At 40.6% G+C, this 21,508-nt stretch overlaps 1 protein-coding gene across 3 annotated transcripts in view; it reads right to left on the minus strand.

Annotated features, from left to right (window-relative positions):
* mettl25 (methyltransferase like 25) overlaps window positions 1-21,508 on the minus strand; it is a 78,323-nt gene that overhangs the window by 42,909 nt on the left and 13,906 nt on the right. For 2 of the 3 annotated variants that reach the window (XM_055650760.1, XM_055650762.1), the window contains 3 exons: window positions 18,289-18,395; window positions 2,872-3,504; window positions 350-503 (listed from right to left, as the gene is read on the minus strand). In XM_055650760.1, the coding sequence (XP_055506735.1) occupies window positions 350-503; window positions 2,872-3,504; window positions 18,289-18,395 (894 nt within the window). Of the gene's footprint in view, window positions 1-349; window positions 504-2,871; window positions 3,505-18,288; window positions 18,396-19,930; window positions 20,052-21,508 lie in introns of all 3 variants that reach the window. The other variant, XM_055650763.1, reaches the window with a different exon arrangement.

Genomic DNA, 21,508 nt, shown 5'->3' on the forward strand with positions numbered 1-21,508 from the left:
TCTAATGTATAGCACCAGGTCTAATGTATAGCAGATTTGCTGGGTAGAAGTGCTGGGAATTTCCTGTCGGTTCTTGCTCCATCATTAGATTTTGGGAAGAGTCAATAAGTTGCTAACAAAGAGTGATTGGCACGTTTGGAACTTTAGCATTTGTGTCAAAATGGTGATGGTGCTACTTTGCTGAACAATGTCATGGTTGTGAGCAGAACTACTTGCATTTGTTCGCAAGATTTTTCCCATGGCAACTCTCACTGTAGACTTTGTGTATTCATTATGGTTAACAGTTTCTGCTTCCAGCACTTTATCGACACATTACATATTCAATTTTGCTTGGCATTACTTTGTTTACCTTCCTTGTTATCCAATAATTCAAACTCTTCCGAGAGCAGGTGGTAGCAGCAGCCCACACTACAAACAGCTTTGATCTCTGGTTTAGTAATGAAGATGCGTAAAGTACTTGAGGCAAGGTCACCACAGGTGTGCAGACCGACCACCATAGAATCCTAGAAAGTATGCAACAGAATCCTTGTTAAATTTATGTGACAAATCACAAGTAAAGCAATCAGCTCTGCAACACAGCAGGCTCATGAAGTTTCAAGATTTCAAGGTCAGTTTATTGTCACATGTAAGGTACAATTAAGGTACAGTGAAATTCAGATTGCCATAGTCATACCAATAAAAAGCAACAAGACATCCAAATAAAATTTTAACATGAATATCCACATTAACATGACTCCTCCACATTCCTCACTGTGATGGAAGGCAAAAAAAGTTCAGTGTTTTTCCCTTCTATGTTCTCACGCGGTCGGGGCACTCGAACCATCTGATGTCGGGACGATCTTGGCTCCCGCAACCTGCGGTCGAGCCCTCTGCGTCGGGGCGATCAAGGTCCCGCATCGGGGGGATCTCAGCCCCCCGCGCCGGGCGATCGGATTCCCGAGTCGGGGCTGGTCGAACCTGCTGCGACGTGGAGCTTCCCGACATCAGTCTCTATTCGAGCTTCCTCGATGTTGAAATCCGCCGGCCATGGTTGGAGCGTCGATCCCAGACAAGGGATCGCAGGCTCCGATGGTAAGTCCACGGTGCTGCGGTGGGGCTCAAAATCAATCTCGAACAAGGTCTCCAGCTCCATGATGTCAGGCCGCAGAGTGACCGGAGATATGATTCAGAAATAAATCGCATCTCCGGCAAGGTAAGAGATTGAAAAAAAAAGGTTCCTGTGACCTCCCTCCCACTCCCCCACATAAAACAAATCAGAGAACACTAAAACTTACTCTTTAACACGTACTTAAAATAACAAAACAGAAGAAAAGACAGACAGTAGACAAGGCTGCCATCGCTGACGGGGTCATAAACTAAATACATAAAACACTATTTTTTACAACCTTCTGTGCTGAATATAGTTCAACATAGGCTGTGCTTATAATCTAGTACCTCATACAAAGCATGATTTTACTTTGTCACTTTCTATTAAGTATAATTTCCAGTAAGTAAAGGCTCATATAAGTAGTGAAAGTGGCGATTTGGGAGACCATATTACCATGGAAAATGGAAATGAGCCAAACATCCTTCTACATCAAAAGTTAACATTTGTCTTGATGTGTGCCATTGAAGTAATAAGAACACAGCCCATTTTTGCTAGTGAGGGAGTGCAGCGTAGTTCACCAGGTTAATTCCAGGGATGGCAGGACTGTTGTATGTTGATAGAATGGAGCGGTTGGGCTTGTATAGTCTGGAATTTAGAAAAATGAGAGGGGATCTTATTGAAACATATAAGATTATTAAGGGTTTGGACATGCTAGAGGCAGGAAACATGTTCCCGATGTTGGGGAGTCCAGAACCAGGGGCCACAGTTTAAGATTAAGGGGTAAGCCATTTAGAAAGGAAATGAGGAAAAACTTTTTCACACAGAGTTGTGAGTTTGTGGAATTCTCTGCCTCAGAAGGCGGTGGAGGTCGGTTCTCTGAATGCTTTCAAGAGAGTTAGCTCGAGCTCTTAAAGATAGCGGAGTCAGGGGATATGGGGAGAAGGCAGGAATGGGGTACTGATTGTGGATGATCAGCCATGATCACATTGAATGGCAGTGCTGGCTTGAAGGGCCGAATGGCCTACTCCTGCAACTATGTCTATTTTCCTTCTCAGGCTTGAATACACAGAATCAAGTGAAACCAAGAAACTTCAAGGATTGTATAAATCAGCAAGAATGACATTCACACAAAATCTTCACCATATGAGGCATAGAATATTAAAAAATCACTTTTCTGCAAATACTTTATCCAAAAAGAATGATCTCACTATTTCTATATTGCAGTGAGTGAGATTGATATTATTTACTATTCATTCTAATTCTGGGAAACTGAATATATAAAATTCAACAAAATCATTGTCTCAGGAGTGGAACACTTCAGAATTCCTAATTTCCATCAATTGTCTGCTTAAGCCTGTGTTATTAATGGTTCTGTTGTTAACGGCAAGGTGAGAGCCTGCCACCATGTGGTAACAAGAAAATAACATTCTCTTTGAGCAAATATTCCCCTTCAGATAGAGAATCACAAAAAATGAAATAATTTCAGTGTATTCAAAGTTATAAATTGGACCACAACCATATATTTGTCTTTTATACTGTATTGGCTCAACAATATTCGTGCTCGGGAACACATCATTGTTTATATTGCTTACGTGCTTACGGGCACATGCACATTCCTCATCCCCTCTTCTAAAAGGGACTCTCCTCAGTTACAAGGAAGTTGAAATTCAGCCATGTGAAAACTGGGACTTAAATATGAAAGGACAGCAACTGATCCACTGCGTCACTCACACAATCGCCTCCTTAATACACACCTCAAGACAATATTCTCACGGATGTCTAACCTTTACATCAGAAGCGATGTCATGGAGTTCTGTTGTGGAAGTAACATGCAGTGTTATTGGAGAATACAGATTGGCCTCTTTTATTCGTTTTGCTTTGGCCTCCAAGCCTGCATTTTTCCGTCTCTCTTTTTCCTTATCATCCAGATATTTATTTTGCCTCTCTTGTGAAGCCACTTCCACAGCATCAGTGGAAAGAAATTCCAGAAACGCATTCTCAGAGCCGTAATATTCGTCTGATCTGAAAGTCTCAGCAGATGTTTCGCCATTGTTTTTGTTATATATTTCTGAGTCTCCAAAAGTAGTAGAAATAGGGGTCTGTATAAGTGATTGCCCATGCCCCCTCAGGGTTTCAGTTCTCTTCGCCTGTTCCCCAACAAGGCCAACCTGTTCCTTGATTTCGGTAACATTTTCCACATTGTGCATTTGCTCTTCTTTTGGATGCTCCGGTTCAGAAATTTGTGTCGGAGGCTTTGTTTGGCGCTGATAAACTTTCCAGTATCTTTCTAATTTTCTGTTCCTCTCATTTGCCCCAATTGTGTTAGTGGTGGATGAATCAATGCCATATACACTGAGCCCGTATTGCATGGACAAGTAAGAACTCAGATATCCCTTTCCTGATCCGACATCAATCACCTAAAGAAAATCAAAATAACATTTCATTAAAAACAGCAAAATAAACGTTTAACCATTTTCAATTGGAGCCTTAACATAGATTAATAATATTTCCCTTGCTTATAGTTCTTCACAATACACAGGAATGAATAGTGTAGAACTGCAGAAGATGGTTTACAAAAATAGGCACAACGTGCTGGAGTAACTCAGCAGGTCAGGCAGCATTTCTGGAGAACATGGCTAGGCGACGTTTTGGGTTGGGACCCTTCTTCAGACACTCACTTCAGGAATAGTGTAAGTAGTGTCTGAAATATGGATCATTACATTTGGAAATGTATAAAAAGTGAAAATATAAAACAGAAAATCTGTTGTAAAATCTGTATTCAGTCCACAAGAATAACATTAAACCAGCATTTTGGATACATCTTTTTAGAAGTGGGATGACCAATTGGTGTCATACTGTGTTACCTCCGGGACTGCTGCGCTGCAAACTAATGAAGTACCAACGCAGCTTAGCCTTCTTCAAGCACTGAGCTCAGTTAAACTAATATTTTTTGACAATGGAAAATGATCTGAAGGTATGACTATAACCATACTAAATTTTGCACTATCAATACAAAACTTCCCTGTCTTACAAATCAATTGATTTTTATCAATCATCTCAAGGTGATTGCAACATAACAGAAAGAACAGGATGAAATAAAACACTTTAATAACAGACCAGCCAGCTGGTCGAGTATTTCTCCTTTTGTTCCATTATTGTTTTGGCATTAGGTACCGCAAAATGTTATCGTGAACATCAATGTAATGTACAAAATGGTATTTGTTCTTCTATAAGAGACAACAGAAGATTCTGCTCCCATACAGCTCCAGCAATCCGGGTTCAATCCAGACCACAGAAGCTGTCTGTGGAGTTTTTATATTCTCGTTGTAGTTGTATGGGATTCCTCCAGGTGCATGGCTTCCTCCCCCATCCTAAAAACATGCTCATTGGTTAATGGGCTTCTGTAAATTACCCCTCATGTAAGTGGTTGACAAACGAATGAAAGGGAGTTGACGAACATGTGAGAGAATAGGCAAATGGAAATTGTAAGAGCAGGTACCGATACATGTCCTCCTTTTATGTAATAAGAATGTATGATGAGAACATACAATTAAAACTATATTCCCTTTTACATTTGTGTCAACTAAGAATTGTTTCTGTAAATTGTCAAAAATACATTGGCATGGGGATTCTGTATAACATTAAACATATGTAGGTATGTTACAAAACTTACCTTCAGCGGCGCTGCAGTTCTGCCACTGGCCGTGTGCGCGACTTTGGCGCCTTTGAGGGGGGTGGGGGTGGGGGCAGGGTTAAAATGCGTTTTTTCTCCTGCCTGTCCTGGATATATTTTCTCAGGCTGCTAGCTAATACTGAAGAATTGTTCCGACTGGCGTTCTGTGAATTTTTTTTTTTTTTAAATTGTGGGACAATTTCAGCGCTGGAGTAAAATAAAAATCCGCTTCTAATGCCGTCAACAGCCGATAACCGGGATGGATTTCACGTACGGGGCAGTTAAAGCTAAAGCTAAAGGTCTGAAGAAGGGTTTCGGCCTGAAACATTGCCTATTTCCTTCGCTCAATAGATGCTGCTGCACCCGCTGAGTTTCTCCAGCATTTTTGTGTACCTACAGCTAAAGATAAGCCGTTTATTTTACATATAAACGTGTTTCTTAGGATCACCTTAATCCAAATTTTACGTTGCGAAAAGGTGATTTAGGCCCCATACGAACCGGCAGTATTTTTCCTGCCGATATGGGGTTTAAATTCACCGCAGCTGCAACGTTCCAATCAATCGCGTTCCACAAAATCCCACTCGCAAAATGATTAAAATGGTCATTAATTTATGGGAAATAAACACTAAATTCCTTCCATTTGGCCTATAAATTCATGACAATGAGATTTAAAAATCATGTTAAATTGAATTCTTATGTGAATGTTATTTGGACACTTAGATTATTTAAAAATGTTAATCTTTTCTTAAGAAATGGATAGATGTTTAGATCTAGTAATTGAATTTTGTAATTAGCTACAATTAGGTAACTAACTAATTATATGCTTTAATTTCAGGTCATCCAAGTAAGATTGTTTCATATTTGTTTCAGAATGCTTCAATCTATAATAACTGCAAATTTCTTTCAGTTCTCTTAATTTTTAAGAAAGTTATGGGCTTTTGACTGTCCTCGATCACAGCTTTTGTGTTAAGTCAATGGAAAAGCAATAGGGAACAAGATGCTAATTTCCGAATATGAAAATGACCATAACTTTTTTAATACTGAAAATATGAAAGTGAATTGGGTGTCAAATTAAACTTCTTTTTATGCTTTATCTGATGGGATAAATTGCAGACTTGATTTTTAAAATCTCAAATTTTTCTAACATTGCTAACATTGCATTCAAATTGACTTTGAAGAGATTTGCTTTTGGCTTTTGACCTATATTTAAAAAATCCACAGTTGAATAAAAAGTCTGAATTTATGGATGATAATGTATTTACTGTGTGAAACTAGCATTACAATATATGTATTTATTCATGATCAAATTAAAGGTATGAGCATATTTCAAGATGACACTGAATATGAACTTTTTTCAACAGGGCACACAAAACATTGATAATATACATAAGAGCAAATTAGGCATCCACTGCAAAACCTTGAGGTTGAGGAAAACTTCCACCTCAGAGCGAAGGATGTTTCTGCGTCCTTGTAACATGGGGTAGCTTTTGCACAACAATAACCATAAAAATGACAGAGATTGAGATAGAGAGTAGAAATTATGTGATGATTTATGCTCATTTTTAGAGTGTGCCTACTTATGTTACGTGAGAGAACATCGTAGCATGTAAGCCCTCTATCATTAAATACAATTCCTGCTTATTGCCGCTTACTGAAACTGCATATGACATATCGCTTCATCATACAGGGTACATATCATTTATATTGATATTATGAAATTTAGTGCTTTAAACATTAGGATGAGAAATACTGAAATTTGAAGACAGTGAATGTGAAAGTGAACTGTAATCCATTGTACATTGCAATTTGTACTGCAATGCTATCAGGTTTAATTTTATTGCATGTATTACAGTTGCAAGGGAGTAATTCAATGAACCAGTTTTAATCACACTATAAACTACAAGGGAAAAGCTTGAGTACTTCAAATTCTCAATAGAGATGCCGAGATTGAATTACTGCCTCATATTCTGTTCATTTTCAAAGAACCCGTTCAGAAGTCTTGACAAAAAATTCTCAGCTTTCTTTTTATCTCCAGACAGTACAGACAATTCATGACATGGAAATGTAATCAGATCAACTATCAAGCTTAAAGATCTGTGCCACCATATGGTGGGGGGCAATGTGTGCGGTACAATGTGGTTGGTGGTGAGAAAGAGGAGAGAGAATGGATTACTGAGATGTAAAATGTTGCCTGTAAAATATAAACAATATTGCAGTGCTATGGAAAGTTGTTTTGATTCTCAGGAGGACGAAAGCCTACTAACTAAAAAAAACGACAAACAGCGGCATAAAAACTTCTCCCACAACTCTTCACAGCAGGAACTTTCTACACTTGCTTTCTCTTTGGCAATTTAAAATGAAATCAGCTGTAATAGAGTCTCATAAAAATTGATTCTGACAACCAAATTTGTTGAATACAAGGTACTAATATGTGAAGTGGGGTTTATGACAAGCAAGCAGATCTCAGGAACATGCGATAATCTCCTGCAGTTGGAGGTTAAGTAGTAAATACAGTAGTAAGTACTAAAAAGCACAGGACTAGACTGACGTGGGTATTCCACAAAGAAGGATAACCCATTAGCCCATTTCACATTATTCCATTTCTCTTCATCTTAACTGGAATTTTAATCTACCCAGTTTACAACCCAGTGGTATGAATATTGATTTCTCTAATTTCAAATAATCCTTGCATTCCTTTTCTCTCCGTCCATGTGATTATAAGTCTCATGTCTGTCTCATTGCTATAGAGTTCATGGGAAAATGAACATCACAGATTGCAGGTTGAAGTATAAATATTAGAGCAGTATTTAGACTTCACTGAGACCAACCAAGTTCAATACAAATATTCATAAAACACATTACTGCTGGACAATGCAAATTATCAAAATACAACTGAAGAATTGCAGCACAGTTAGACAAATAGTGGGGATACCATAAATGATGACAAATAATTAATTCAAGAGAGAGCAAAAATCAGCAAATGCAGCTAAACATAAGGGGTCTGATGCCATACTATGCACACCCTGTATATGAATGCTTTAACTATTTGCCAGAGATTAGAATTGCTGCCGTTTTAAAATAAGGTTAACAGGCTCAGTACTTGGGTCAACGATATAATGACCAGCCTCTACTACAAAATCTATGGCTATAAACATCTACAACCGGGCACCAGCATGGGTCATGAGCACTGACAAAATAGATTTATTTCTGCGTGTATATACAACTCACATTGCAGAAAGGAATATAATAAAGACATTAAACCAAAATATCAACACAATACTGAATATCTGAATGAAAATAATGTTTCAATTGATCTAAATCAATACAGTGTAATGTGTCAAAGTGAGTAATATCACCTCATCACATTTAAATGTACACAGAATTCTGCTACAGTTAAATGGTATATTTTGAAAGAAGTATCTTGTCATTTTGCAAATCACAGCATTTAAGGTCATGTGATAGCAGTAGAATTAGGCCATTCAGCCCATCAAGTCTACTCTGCCATTAAATCATGGTTAATCTATCTCTCCCTCCTAACCCCATTCTCCTGCCTTCTCCCCATAACCTATGACACCTGTACTAATCAAAAATCTACCTATCTCTGCCTTAAAAATATTTGTCCCACAGTCTGGAGTTTCAAAATGTACTTCCATTCTGTGGCTTCCGAGAGGAGAAGCCAGTATCTAGAAAAGTTTTCTGGATGAGAGTAGAATACAGCTAAGGGCAGCAGGGTCCCAGCCATGGAAACAAGCTGAATGGTGTGCCACCAGGAAAAGTAAGTAGAGCAGAGTCTCTATAGAACCAATAAATTGGCTGGCGTCCCATCAAGTCAAGTCAAGTCAAGTTTATTATCATATGTACAAGAACGGTGAGGTATTGGTACAATGAAAATCTTATTGTAGCTGCATTACAAGTACATAGAATTCGACAAACACACAAAAAAAACAAAATTGAAACGTAAACATCTGCAAGACAGGGAAAAAAAACTACACATTAGTGACAAAAAACCTTGTGTTAAGAAACCTCGGATAAGGTTCCGCTTGGTAGGCTGCCCTGGAAGGTTAGATTGCAAAGCATCCAGAGAGAGCCAGCGGCCTGGATACAGAATTGACAATGGAAGGAAGCAGAGGGTTGTGGAAAGTTTTTCAGACTGGAGGCCTGTGACTCAAAGCTTTTCACTGTACTTCAGTACACGTGACAATAAACTAAACTAAACTAGGGATTGGTGCTGGGCACATTGCTGTTTGTGGTTTATATTAATGACTTAGATGAGAATGTGCAAGGCATGATTAATACATTTGCAGATAACACTAAAGAAGGTGGTATTGGAGACAGTGAAGAGTGCTATCGAAAATTGCAGGAGTATCTTGATCAGCTGGGTAAATGGGCTGACGTTGGTTAATGGAGTTCATGCAGATAACGTGAGGTGTTGCATTTTGGGAAGTCAAACCAGGGGCAGGACCTTCATAGTGAATGGTAGGCCCTTGGGAGTGGTGTGGAGCAGAGGGACCCAGGATTATAGGTGCACACTTCCTTGAAAGTGGTGTCAGAGGTAGATAAGCATGGGAAAGAAGGCTTTCATCAGTTAGGGTACTGAATCTTGAAGTTGAGATGTTATATTACATTCGTATCAACACGTCAATGAGGTCACATTTGGAATACTATGTTCAATTTTGATCACCCTGCTATGAGAAGGATGCCATAAAAATGTAAAGAGTGCAGGGAGGATGTTGGACAGAAAGGCCTGTTTTCATGCCGTATGACTCTCTGATTCTAGTGTAAAGTACAATTTGGAAAAAAAAGCCAATAATAGTGCAAGATGGGGTTCATAATGTTCTGTTGTCAAGGTAAGATTAGCTTTGTGCAGGTTGGTACAAGAGCCAACCAAGTAGTTTTTCCTAATGTGATTTCAGGCATCTGTATCTATCAGGGACAAGCAAGGGGAGTGGGATCCAGAAATGGAATGGGAGAGTTAGGAACAGAGACCCGGATTGGGAAAGTGGGCAATAGGGTCTTGACAATAGCAACAAGTGGAACAAAGTCACAGTATCAGCAGCAGTTGCATGTAATGGTGATCTGTAACAGGAAGGGAGCCACAAATAAAGCAGGGATCCAGTTATGGAAGTTGGGATAGTATGTACCTGGAACTGACAACAAGTTCCTAGAGGAAGGAGGATCATGGGGTGCTTGGGAGGTAAAATAATGTGCTTATTCCAGGCTAAGTAGAAAGGCAGGGTCTTTTTTTAAACGGTGCAAGATTGAATTGTAATGGTTTTCAGAGAGACCAGAGTTCCTTTTACGTCATAAAAAGTTAACATACAGTTATAGCAAGCAATTAAAAGGGCCAACAGTATGTTTATTGCATGAGGTTTTTAGTACAACAGTAGAGACATCTTGCTCTAAATTAATAAAGCACTGGTGAGACCACATCTGGAATATTATGTATTAGTCTGCACTCTCCACCTAATGAATGATATACCAGTAATGAGTACAGTGAAGCTGCACTGGGTTATTCCTAGGATGGCAGGCTTTCCATATGAGACAAAATAAAACAGACTCTGTGGTCTCTTGACTTTAGAAAAAAGAGAGGCGATTCCATTGACCAGACAAAATTCTTATGAGATTTGACAGGGTTTATCTTTCCCCTAGATGGAATGTCTGGAATGAATAGTCACAGTCCTAAAATAAAAGATTGGTTATTCAGGACAGGAATGAAAGAAAATGTCTTACTTGAAGGATAGTGAATTTTGGAATTCTCTTAATGCTGTTGGAGCTCAGTCATTGAATATACAGGTGCACAACCTTTTATCCGAAAGCCTTGGGACCAGACACTTTTCGTAATTCAGAATTTGTCGGTCTTCGGAATGGAAATTTTTTAGCGTAGATTTTAATGGCTGGCTCAGTGGTAGAGTGCTCGGCTCATATCCGCAAGGTCGCGAGTTTGCGCCTTGATCCCGGCAGTTACTCGGTTGCGAGTTTGAGTCTTCAATGTAGTTTTTTCTTGCAGAATAAATGTCTGTATGAAATGCAGTATGTTAAATGAATTCCTGAATTTGTAAATGTGCCCGCAGCATTGAATCACCTCTTGCACTCATGTCACCCTAGCGGGGCTACATGCCCTTAGGCGGCCTAGCTCGGGGATTCTTGAATCCCCGAGCTAGGTCGCGAGTTTGCGCCTTGATCCCGGCAGTTACCCTGTCGCGAGTTTGAGTGTTCAATGTAGTTTTTTCTTGCAGAATAAATGTTTGTATGAAATGCAGTGTAGGAGAGGTGTACTGACTGTGTGGGCAGAACTTTGGAAGTGATTGCCCACCAGTCTAAAAAGCCGCTGTGTCTCTCTGTCCCTAAGATAGCAGGGGGCGATCCAGAGGAATCCTCTCCCCGATGGGCCGCTACGGCGACAAGTGGCAGTTTGCCCACAGCCCGAGCTGTGCCACCCCAAGAAGAAGACGTACCTTGCACACCATCCGCTTCTGCCCCTACGTTTTCCTCTGGAGTTGGAGCGGGGCTGGGCTGGAGTTGTTGCTGGCTGTGGGTCTCTGGGATCTCCGTGCTTGCAGTGGGCCTGGGGGTCGCTGTCCCGTTGGTCCTGACGTCTCCGGCCACCGCCCTGGACTGGAGCTGAGACTGGGAACTGTACCGCCCTTGCCTCCTCCCTCTGCAACTGCAAACAACCCCACTCTCCTGCAAGGGCGGTACAGTTCCCAGAGGATAGCAGGTGGCCGGAGACGTCAGGACCAACAGGAACCCGCTCCCCGATGGGCCCCTACGACGCCCCGAGCTGCGCCCCGTCCTCCGCAACCCATGTTCCTCTGTAGTTGGAACGGGGCTGGGCTGGGCTGCTGCAGGCTGTGGGTCTCTGGGATCTCCGTGCTTGCGGTGGGCCTGGTGGTCGACGTCCAATTGGTCCTGACGTCTCCGGTGACTGCACTGACCTGCTGGCTGCCATAGCCGACGTGAAGACAGTCCTGACGTCTCCGGCCAGTTTGCAGTTTTCCTCTGGAGTTGGAACGGGGCTGGGCTGCTGCTGGCTGTTGGTCTCTGGGATCTCCGTGCTTGCAGTGGGCCTGGGGGTCGGTGTCCCGTTGGTCCTGACGTCTCCGGTGACTGGCATTGTATGCTGGCATAGCCGACGTGAAGACAGTGCAAAGCCCCCGCGCCGGTGCCGGTGCAATGAGCGGGGAGCTGGAGAGGGGAGGGAAAGGGTCACACACATGGCCGGGAAGCAGAGGGGTGTAGGTGGGGTGAAACCGAAGGGAGCGACAATCTGCTGCTGCCTGCACGCTGTTAAAAAGTTCCCACGCAAGACTCACGATAAACTGTGTATCGTCAGTCTACCGTGGGAACTTTTTAATTCAGCGGGCAGGTAGCAGCATATTGTCAATTATTAACTCTCCCGCGCAATATACCCTCACCTTCTCTTTTATGAATGGGGATTTAGTTCCCCTTTCTTCGAGGACCGACCGGAGGTTCCGCTGTCACCTCTGCGGGCCGCCCTCAGTGAACGTTTTCAAGGACCTTTCTTCAAGGACCGAAAAAATGTTCGCTATTCGGAGGTTTTCGTTATTTGGATCTTCGGATAAAAGGTTGTGCACCTGTATTCCAGACAAAGATTGATAGATTTTAAGAGACTCAAGCAATATGGTATTAGTGCAGGAAAAGTGTGTTGTGTGAAAGGGTAATTGAATCGAAGAGGGTATGAGAGGTCAAATGCCTATGTACCTCTATTTCATGTTTCTAATGCAGGAAATGACTGTTCAGATACCAGTTTATAGCACTTGACAATCCTCTGGTGATTGAATAATTGGTTCGAAATGTGGATAGGGCCTGGGACATATAAGGAATGATTTGCCATTCTTTAATTTTTATTGTGAGAAAACTGTTTACATAGTGTATTGAATAGCATATTAACTTCATTAATGTGAAATAATTAAACCACAATAGAAAAATATTTAACACTTTTATAAATATGTCTTGTTGAAAATGCAAATCTAGTTATGGCATACTTTAAAAAAATGTACATAATTAAGGTTGCCTCAGTTTCTGCACACACATCTAAAGGATGCAGAATGTTAAAAGCTTCAACATAGATGGGATCAAATGCAGCACGGTATATAACTCGACAAACTTGGCAAAGTTTCCATTCAGAGCAAAAAATATAAATTCTTGGACAAATGGAAGTTCCATCAGCCAACTCAGATTTTTGTTTAACTTTAATAGTGATTTGGCATTCCTGCTGTGCTGAAGGTACAGACTGAAATTTGGACTGTAAATGTAAATAAATCTCAAGTGGTGCTCCGGAATTTATAGTAAACTAGACCAAGTGCAGACCCCTTGGGTCTGTTTCCGCAACGCTCGGTTGCGAGGGGAGGGGGCGGCCTGAGGCGTCACACACACACTAACCAACCTCACACACATACGACTGGAAAGGTAATATCGCTAGCGAAATGGTAAAACTCTCAGCGTTTTTGCGTCTGGTTTTCGCGGAGTAACAAATCAAAGGCAAAATCAAAGGCAAAATCAAAATGACATACACCCATACACACACAGTTTTAAAAGTGTGTATATATATATATATAGATAGATAGATAGCAGGTCGTAGAATTTTACTGTCAAATAACTCCAGCCATATCTCAAATACGGCATCCAACAGAAAAACTTAGAATTGTACTAGGTCCTGGAGACATTATGTCCCAACCTAATACTTGAAATGCCAGTCACCCTGACCAATGTGGAACCAGTACAAAGCTGGATGCAAATTTACTAGACTCGAGGAATACACAAATGGCATCAGGAAGGGGATGGAAATGCTATAGAAATGGAAGTGAGATATATTTTAAATTTGGAATTTATTTTGAAATCCTTCCCTTGACCCAGTCGAGCAGTCGAATTTGGGTCTGGCAAGTGCTCAAGAAGAAAACCCAGGTTCACTCACCAATCATCTGCACAATGGTAGACTTCCTCACCTTGCTTTACCTCGCCTTGTTTTACCTCCCCTTCCCTTTCTCCTTTAAAGTTGTACAGCAATGAAATGGGCCAATCATCCCACCACATCCATACCTACATTTTGCTAATTGACACTGCTCCCATTTGCTCACATTAAGACCACATCTTGTGTGTTTAGATGTTTGTCTAAATGCCTTTTAAACATAGTAATTATATCTGATTTCACCACCTCCTCTGGCAATGTGTTCCAGATGATTCCTTTCCCTGCTCCCACTAATTCTTTTTACATTCATTTTCCTTGCCCTCTATGAATCATTTCGCCCGGGTCCTCACCACCATTCTTAAACCTGGTGGTAGAACTATTGCTCATGTGAGGATTCCTGCACACAACCCAGAATAACAATGTTAATGGTCCTTCTATGATGCCCCTTCTAAGCTAGATTTGCCCACATTGAGCCCATATCCCTCTTAAACCTTTCCTGTCCATGTACCTGTCCAAGTGTCTTTTAAATGCTGTTATAGTGATAAGGTTAATTACTTAAAAAACAGACAACCCACAAAAGTGTTAGGTAAACCAACTCAAGCTTTACTGATCATCAGCCGGCGGAAGTGATGGGGATACACCAGTCAAGTAAGCAACAGACACTTGACTTTCCCGTGCCACTACTTCAATGAACAAAGATTTGCACGGTGTTTTATACTGTGTGTCACTTAATCACATTCCACAGATGTTAGTCATGGTCACAAGATGCAGCCAATATACATCACTGTAGGACGAGTCCGAGCTTGTCTCTCTTATCAAATAGTAGACACATTTCAACGGCACCGGTCATTGTCACAATATACATCAACCTGAGACAAGCCCGGGCCTGTCTCTCTCTCTCCCACCAACTGGCACTCTTCCACTGGAGAAAGCCTGCTTGAGAAGGAATACAAGCTACAACCTCGTCAAGTATTCCACCATGTATCTTTTATATATTTAAAAGCATTTAACCTTTTCAATAGTACAGGCTTCATCTATTTCCTCTGGCAGCTCATTCCATATATCTATATGAGTGAAAAGTGTGTTTTGTTAAAAGAGATAATAGTGCAAGATGCAGTTGAAATACAATAACAGAAAAACAATGATTGATAAGGCAGCCATATCAGAAAAATCTAACAGTTTAAGACTATTAAATTGTAATGCAAATTGTAAATCAGAATCATCAGAGAGCTACACAAAAGTGGTCTAAGAATAGTGTGATGTCAGTAAGTGAAATAGATTATCATAAAAGATTATGTTATTTTACTCATACTATTATCTGAATACTTGATTTGCTCATATCAAATACTCAAGGAAGGCATTACATATGCAAAAAAAACCAGATTAACACATAACACACGTGGAAAACATACCACTTGTTAACAGCCACTTTTAAGCTGTCACTGAGAAAATTGCGTAGAATGACCTGTTTTTGGATATCTACTTGCTGAATCTTTTCAAAAATAGGATAAATAAATTATTAAATAAATATACTTCACAAATTGAGAAAGCTTGACATACATTATGGTCAAACAAGACTGAGCTTTAATCACCAACTGTTTATCAATGTTGTTTTGAGGACAGGAAAAGAGACTATCAATGATGCTGCTGTCAAATTTGTAAAATGAAATGAGGGATATCATCTACTTAAATTGATTCTACACATTGGATATAAGCAAATGGTTATAACATTGATGAAGTCATATCTGGAAATTTTGAGCGCTGGAAAATATCTAACATTGAAGCAAAGAAGTCATGATAAATTAAATTTATACATCATATTAAGTTTTAGTTTTAATATAAATTTCAGTTAATTTGGACTTGTATGTTCTTTCACTCGTGATCTATTTTCAGAGAATAGTACGGTGTTTGATGTGCAGTGTGGAATGAAAGGTTTTTTTAAAACCACCCACTGTTAGAACAAAATTCAATATTGTCTGATTAGTGTCCTTAATTAAATCTGTCATGAAACGTCTGTGACATCACTGACATTTCCACCAGTAATTCCGGGATAATTTTTGATTAAAATTCACCGTTTATGTTAAACATTGGCTATACTAACTTAATTTCATGAGGTTGGCACAGAGAGTGTAATTCCAGGAATGCAGGCACATTAATTGTACCACCCATTTTTTTCCACTTTCACTGAAATTTACATTTCATGTTTCAATGTTCAGGATTAGCTGGTATTCATCTAAAACAAGTTTTAACTGATTGTGGCAGGACTATCACCAGAAGAGATTTAGAGAGGTGGTTCTCAAGGATTACCCGGAAAATACAGTAAGACGTGGTTTTCCCAGTGATGTCCAGATTCCTTAAATGAATTATTCAAAAAATAATTTCAGACCATCACTGCAAGAATTGGTATTTCCAGCCAACACTACACACTCATGGATCGATGCATGCACAAAAGATAGAAGATGGGAATGGAAACAAGCAAGTTCTTCCCTCATATTGCTTCTCTCACACCATTGCTGACCTGGTCTGGTATCTACTACCTTCAGGATGCAGCCAATTTCATCAGAGTTGGAGCTATCAAGTCACTTTTAATAATGGGTGCTGAAGTGCCTAACAAAAGTTTGTTCTGTTCTGTTACTGTCATCAGTCCTTCTCCCAAATGTGTTCAAAATAGATTAGTACTGATTAATCAGTCAGGCGACAGATTTAGATGATTATCATCAGGAGATTTCCTTACTCCATTTAACATAGTACTATCAGACCTCATGGAGCCTAGTCAATGCTAAAATATCCAAGGATACCCTCCTGAATGGCTACTATTATCGTGCCCACTCTGGTAGGCCTATTCGGCCAGTGAGCAGGACACGAATCTTATAGAATTTTCGAGGATGTAACTAGTAGCGTGGATAGGGGAGAACCAGTGGATGTGGTATATCTGGACTTCCAGAAGACTTTCGACAAGGTCCCACATAAGAGATTAGTATACAAACTTAAAGCACACGGCATTGGGGGTTCAGTATTGATGTGGATAGAGAACCGGCTGGCAAACAGGAAGCAAAGAGTAGGAATAAACGGGTCCTTTTCACAATGGCAGGCAGTGACTAGTGGGGTACCGCAAGGCTCAGTGCTGGGACCCCAGCTATTTACAATATATATTAATGATCTGGATGAGGGAATTGAAGGCAATATCTCCAAGTTTGCAGATGACACTAAGCTGGGGGGCAGTGTTAGCTGTGAGGAGGATGCTAGGGGACTGCAAGGTGACTTGGATAGGCTGGGTGAGTGGGCAAACGTTTGGCAGATGCAGTATAATGTGGATAAATGTGAGGTTATCCATTTTGGTGGCAAAAACGGAAAAGCAGACTATTATCTAAATGGTGGCCGATTGGGAAAGGGGGAGATGCAGCGAGACCTGGGTGTCATGGTACACCAGTCATTGAAGGTAGGCATGCAGGTGCAGCAGGCAGTAAAGAAAGCGAATGGTATGTTGGCTTTCATAGCAAAAGGATTTGAGTATAGGAGCAGGGAGGTTCTACTGCAGTTGTACAGGGTTTTGGTGAGACCACATCTGGAGTATTGCGTACAGTTTTGGTCTCCAAATCTGAGGAAGGACATTATTGCCATAGAGGGAGTGCAGAGAAGGTTCACCAAACTGATACCTGGGATGTCAGGACTGTCTTATGAAGAAAGACTGGATAGACTTGGTTTATACTCTCTAGAATTTAGTAGATTGAGAGGGGATCTTATAGAAACTTACAAAATTCTTAAGGGGTTGGACAGGCTAGATGCAGGAAGATTGTTCCCGATGTTGGGGAAGTCCAGGACAAGGGATCACAGCTTAAGGATAAGGGGGAAATCCTTTAAAACCAAGATGAGAAGAACTTTTTTCACACAGAGAGTGGTGAATCTCTGGAACTCTCTGCCACAGAGGGTAGTTGAGGCCAGTTCATTGGCTATATTTAAGAGGGAGTTAGATGTGGCCCTTGTGGCTAAGGGGATCAGAGGGTATGGAGAGAAGGCAGGTACGGGATACTGAGTTGGATGATCAGCCATGATCATATTGAATGGCGGTGCAGGCTCGAAGGGCCGAATGGCCTACTCCTGCATCTAATTTCTATGTTTCTATGTAAGAAGTAGCAATGAAGAAATCAAACTGAAAGTTAAAATTGTATATGACTAGGTAAGATTGCTACTTAGACTGTGGCTCAATTTTGGCCATCCTTTTTGTGATTCTGTGAAAAAGTCCTCTCAAGATAGAAAGGCGGTTGTACAGGATTAAAGGTACCAAATCTGCCTGACAGATCAAAATGCATGACAGATTAATTTCTACATAAACTGAAAGCATTGGCATTCCACCAGCACTATTTTCACACCATCTTATATTCCACATATGGAAAGATCTTCCATGAAAATTAATAAATCGAGGAATTAGGGCTAGCATTTTCTTGGCATGAATAACATATCCTGGATTAAAAGGATTTAGGCTTGTAAGTACACTAGAGACTCAGTATTGCTTTAAGAATATTATTGTTTTAAACAGACTTGGAATTGTGCTACTGCACTATGAGAATGTTTTAAATAAATCAAAGAAGGTTCTCTCACCTGTTGGATATTGCAATATTTGGCAAAACATGCAACAATTTCAGACATCACTTCAACCTCATGGGACTTCTTTGTATTCATAAATGTGCTGGTTTTCAGAAACATTTCTAAAATGGAAAGTATTTTGAGATTTTACTAATTCGCTGAGAAACTGCCTGATGTTTAGACATGAAAGGTTGACATCCAATACTAATGCTTTCTCAGAAATATAAGCTGTATTATTACGTAAAGAAATAACGTCGAAGGTAACTTCATAGTAATATAGAACAATTTCAACTTCTTGATACCCATAAGACAGAAAATATGTCTCCAACGTTTATACTGCGACTTGTGTCTGATCTGGACAGACAACATAAAGCCTTGGGTGAATTTTAGTCATCCAAAGCATTTCTTGAAACAACACTCAGGTTTCTTACATATGCAAACCGACCTCTTATGTTGGTTGTGAAATTCTAAATGTCAAATCTAGGAGCAAATGGGATTGTTTTTTTTCCCACTCTCATCTTGTGTGGCTGTCATATATCTTAAGCAGCCTAATCAATGGCTCCTAAAGAACCATTTATTCATTTGTAGAATAAAGAACCCTTTTGTTCTATTATGTGTGGACTCATAATAAAAAAATTACTAGCTTACTATTGGTATGTTTTAATATTGCTGAAAGGCATTGCTTTACCACATCATCTTCCACTCTTCTAAGCACTTCTGCTCAGAGAAGTTCTCCTCACGATGTGCACATTTATGGCATCCTTAGTTCACAAGCAGCACCAAAAAACAACCAGGACAAAAATGGCTCATATAAAAGCTGACTGATGCATCCACTTATCTGGTGCCAGTTCTGGATACGTTAATTGGTTCTTACATAGCGTCAACATTCAAACTATGACTCCTAACGTTACATCTGAATCTTCTAAGATTGTGACATGTGAAAATATTGTTATATCAACCATTTTGTAAGTGCTTTTTTTCCTATTCAACCCAATGGTTGTTGGGATGGAGGACGTTTGGTATGACCACTAAAACTCCCACCAACTTCTACAGGTGAACCATAGAAAGCATTTTATCAGGAACCATCACAGCTTGTTTTGGGAACAGCGCCATCCAGGACCGCAAGAGATTGCAGCGAATTAGGCCATCACACAAACCAACTTCCCTTCTTTTGATTCCATTTATGCCTCACTTTGCCTTGGCAAGGCCAGCAGCATAATCAAGGACGAGTCGCACCATGGCCACTCCCTCTTCTCCCCTCTCCCATCAGGCAACGTCACATGCGGACGACACAACCCTGATTGGACTGATCCAGGATGGGGAGGAATCTGCCTACAAACAGGAAGTGACACAGCTGGCGTCCTGGTGCCATCGCAACAACCTGGAGCTCAATGCTCTTAAGACGGTGGAATTTATTGTAGACTTTAGGAGAACTCCCCCTCCTCTCCCCCCACTCACCATCAACAAAACCACAGTCACATCTGTGGAGAAATTTAAGTTATTCAGAACCATCATCTCCAGGGACCTTAAATGGGAGGCCACCATCAACTCCACAGTCAAAAAGACCAATGTACTTCCTGTGGCAGCTGAAAAAATACAATCTGCAACAGGCAATGATGGTCCAGTTTTATATTGCCATCATAGAGTCTGTCCTCACCTTCTCCATCATAGTGTGGTTTGGCTTAGCCACCAAGCATGTCATCCGGAGGCTGCAGCGCATCAATCAATCAGCCGTGAAGGTTATTGGCTGCAACTTTCCCCCATCGACGAACTGTACACTGCAAGGGCCAGGAAGAGAGTGGGTAAGATCATCTCTGACCCCTCTCACCCTGGCCACAAGCTCTTTGAAGCACTTCCCTCTGGAAGGTGTCAAAGCCGACACAGCCAGACATAAAAACAGCTTTTTTCCACAAGCAGTAACTCTACTCAACTGCCAAACGTCCGTAGCCTCCTTGTGCTCTGGTATTTTATTTCATTCTTCACGTTTCAATTATAATGTTTTATTTATAATTGTCTACTGTATATCGTGTTGTTACTTGCGAGCAAAGCACCAAGGCAAATTCCTTGTATGTATACATATCTGGCTAATAAAATGTATTCAATTCAATTCAATTCAAAAGGTATAGAAGTGTGAAAACGCACACCACCAGATTCAGGGATAGTTTCTTCCCAGCTGTTATCAGGCAACTGAATCATCCTACCCCAACCAGAGAGCAGTGCTGAACTACTATCTATCTCTTTGACGACCCTTGGACAACATTGATCAGACGTTGCTGGCTTTACCTGGCACTAAATATTATTCCATTATCATGTATCTATACTGTAAATGGATCGATTGTAATCATGCATTGTGACTGGTTAGCACGCAACAAAAGCTTTTAACTGTACCTTAACTGTGACAATAAACTAAACTAACCTAAAGGGGAAACAGCACTCGCACACTAAGGGTATTTAAATCAAGCCATTATTATTTTGAAATATCATGTTTGTAGCACACACATCTAACTACGTTAACGTTATGATATTTTCTATTCGTAACTTTTCAGTTGCTATAGTTGATAGACACCCACACAACTGGACTGATTTTACTACCATTGGCACAGGACATAACTGTTGTGTTTTAACAAAGGTTAACTGTAGCAGAACAAATCCATTCCTTGGCAGTAATGATTGAAGGCGACTTGCTTGTACTCCAATTTGGTGGGTTTCATGGTGGCTAGTCAGGCTGATGTGGAAACTACAAACTTCCATAAATGGGGCAGGAGGTGCTATAGGTCTCCTTCAAGAAATGTAACATCTCGTTGACTTCTGGGAGCGACTGGCCCATATGTCCAATAGGTAGTTTGTGTAGGAAGGAACTGCAGATGCTGGATAGGCACAAAATGCTGGAATACCTCAGTGGGCCAGGCAGCATTTCTGGAGAGGAATGGGTGATGTTTTGGGTCGAGACCCTTCTTCAGACTGAAAGTCAGGGGATGTGAGACAGAGTTTGTTAGATGGGGCACACTTTCCACTGTCAGCCCAGGGCTTCTATTTCCAAACTAGGCATGAACTTGTGGTTCGAAGTACCTCTTCAATGTTCCTTCTCCATTTTGATTGATTCTTCAGAGATTTCCAAGATTCACTGAGGATGTTACATTTCTTCAAGGAGGCTTTGAGCAAATTTTTTTAATATTCCACAGTTGGATATGTATTGGTTCTTTGCTAGGAGGCCAATTAATATTCTTATTTTTTT

Source organism: Leucoraja erinacea, chromosome 19, assembly GCF_028641065.1.
Source record: "Leucoraja erinacea ecotype New England chromosome 19, Leri_hhj_1, whole genome shotgun sequence".
NCBI lineage: Eukaryota > Metazoa > Chordata > Chondrichthyes > Rajiformes > Rajidae > Leucoraja > Leucoraja erinaceus.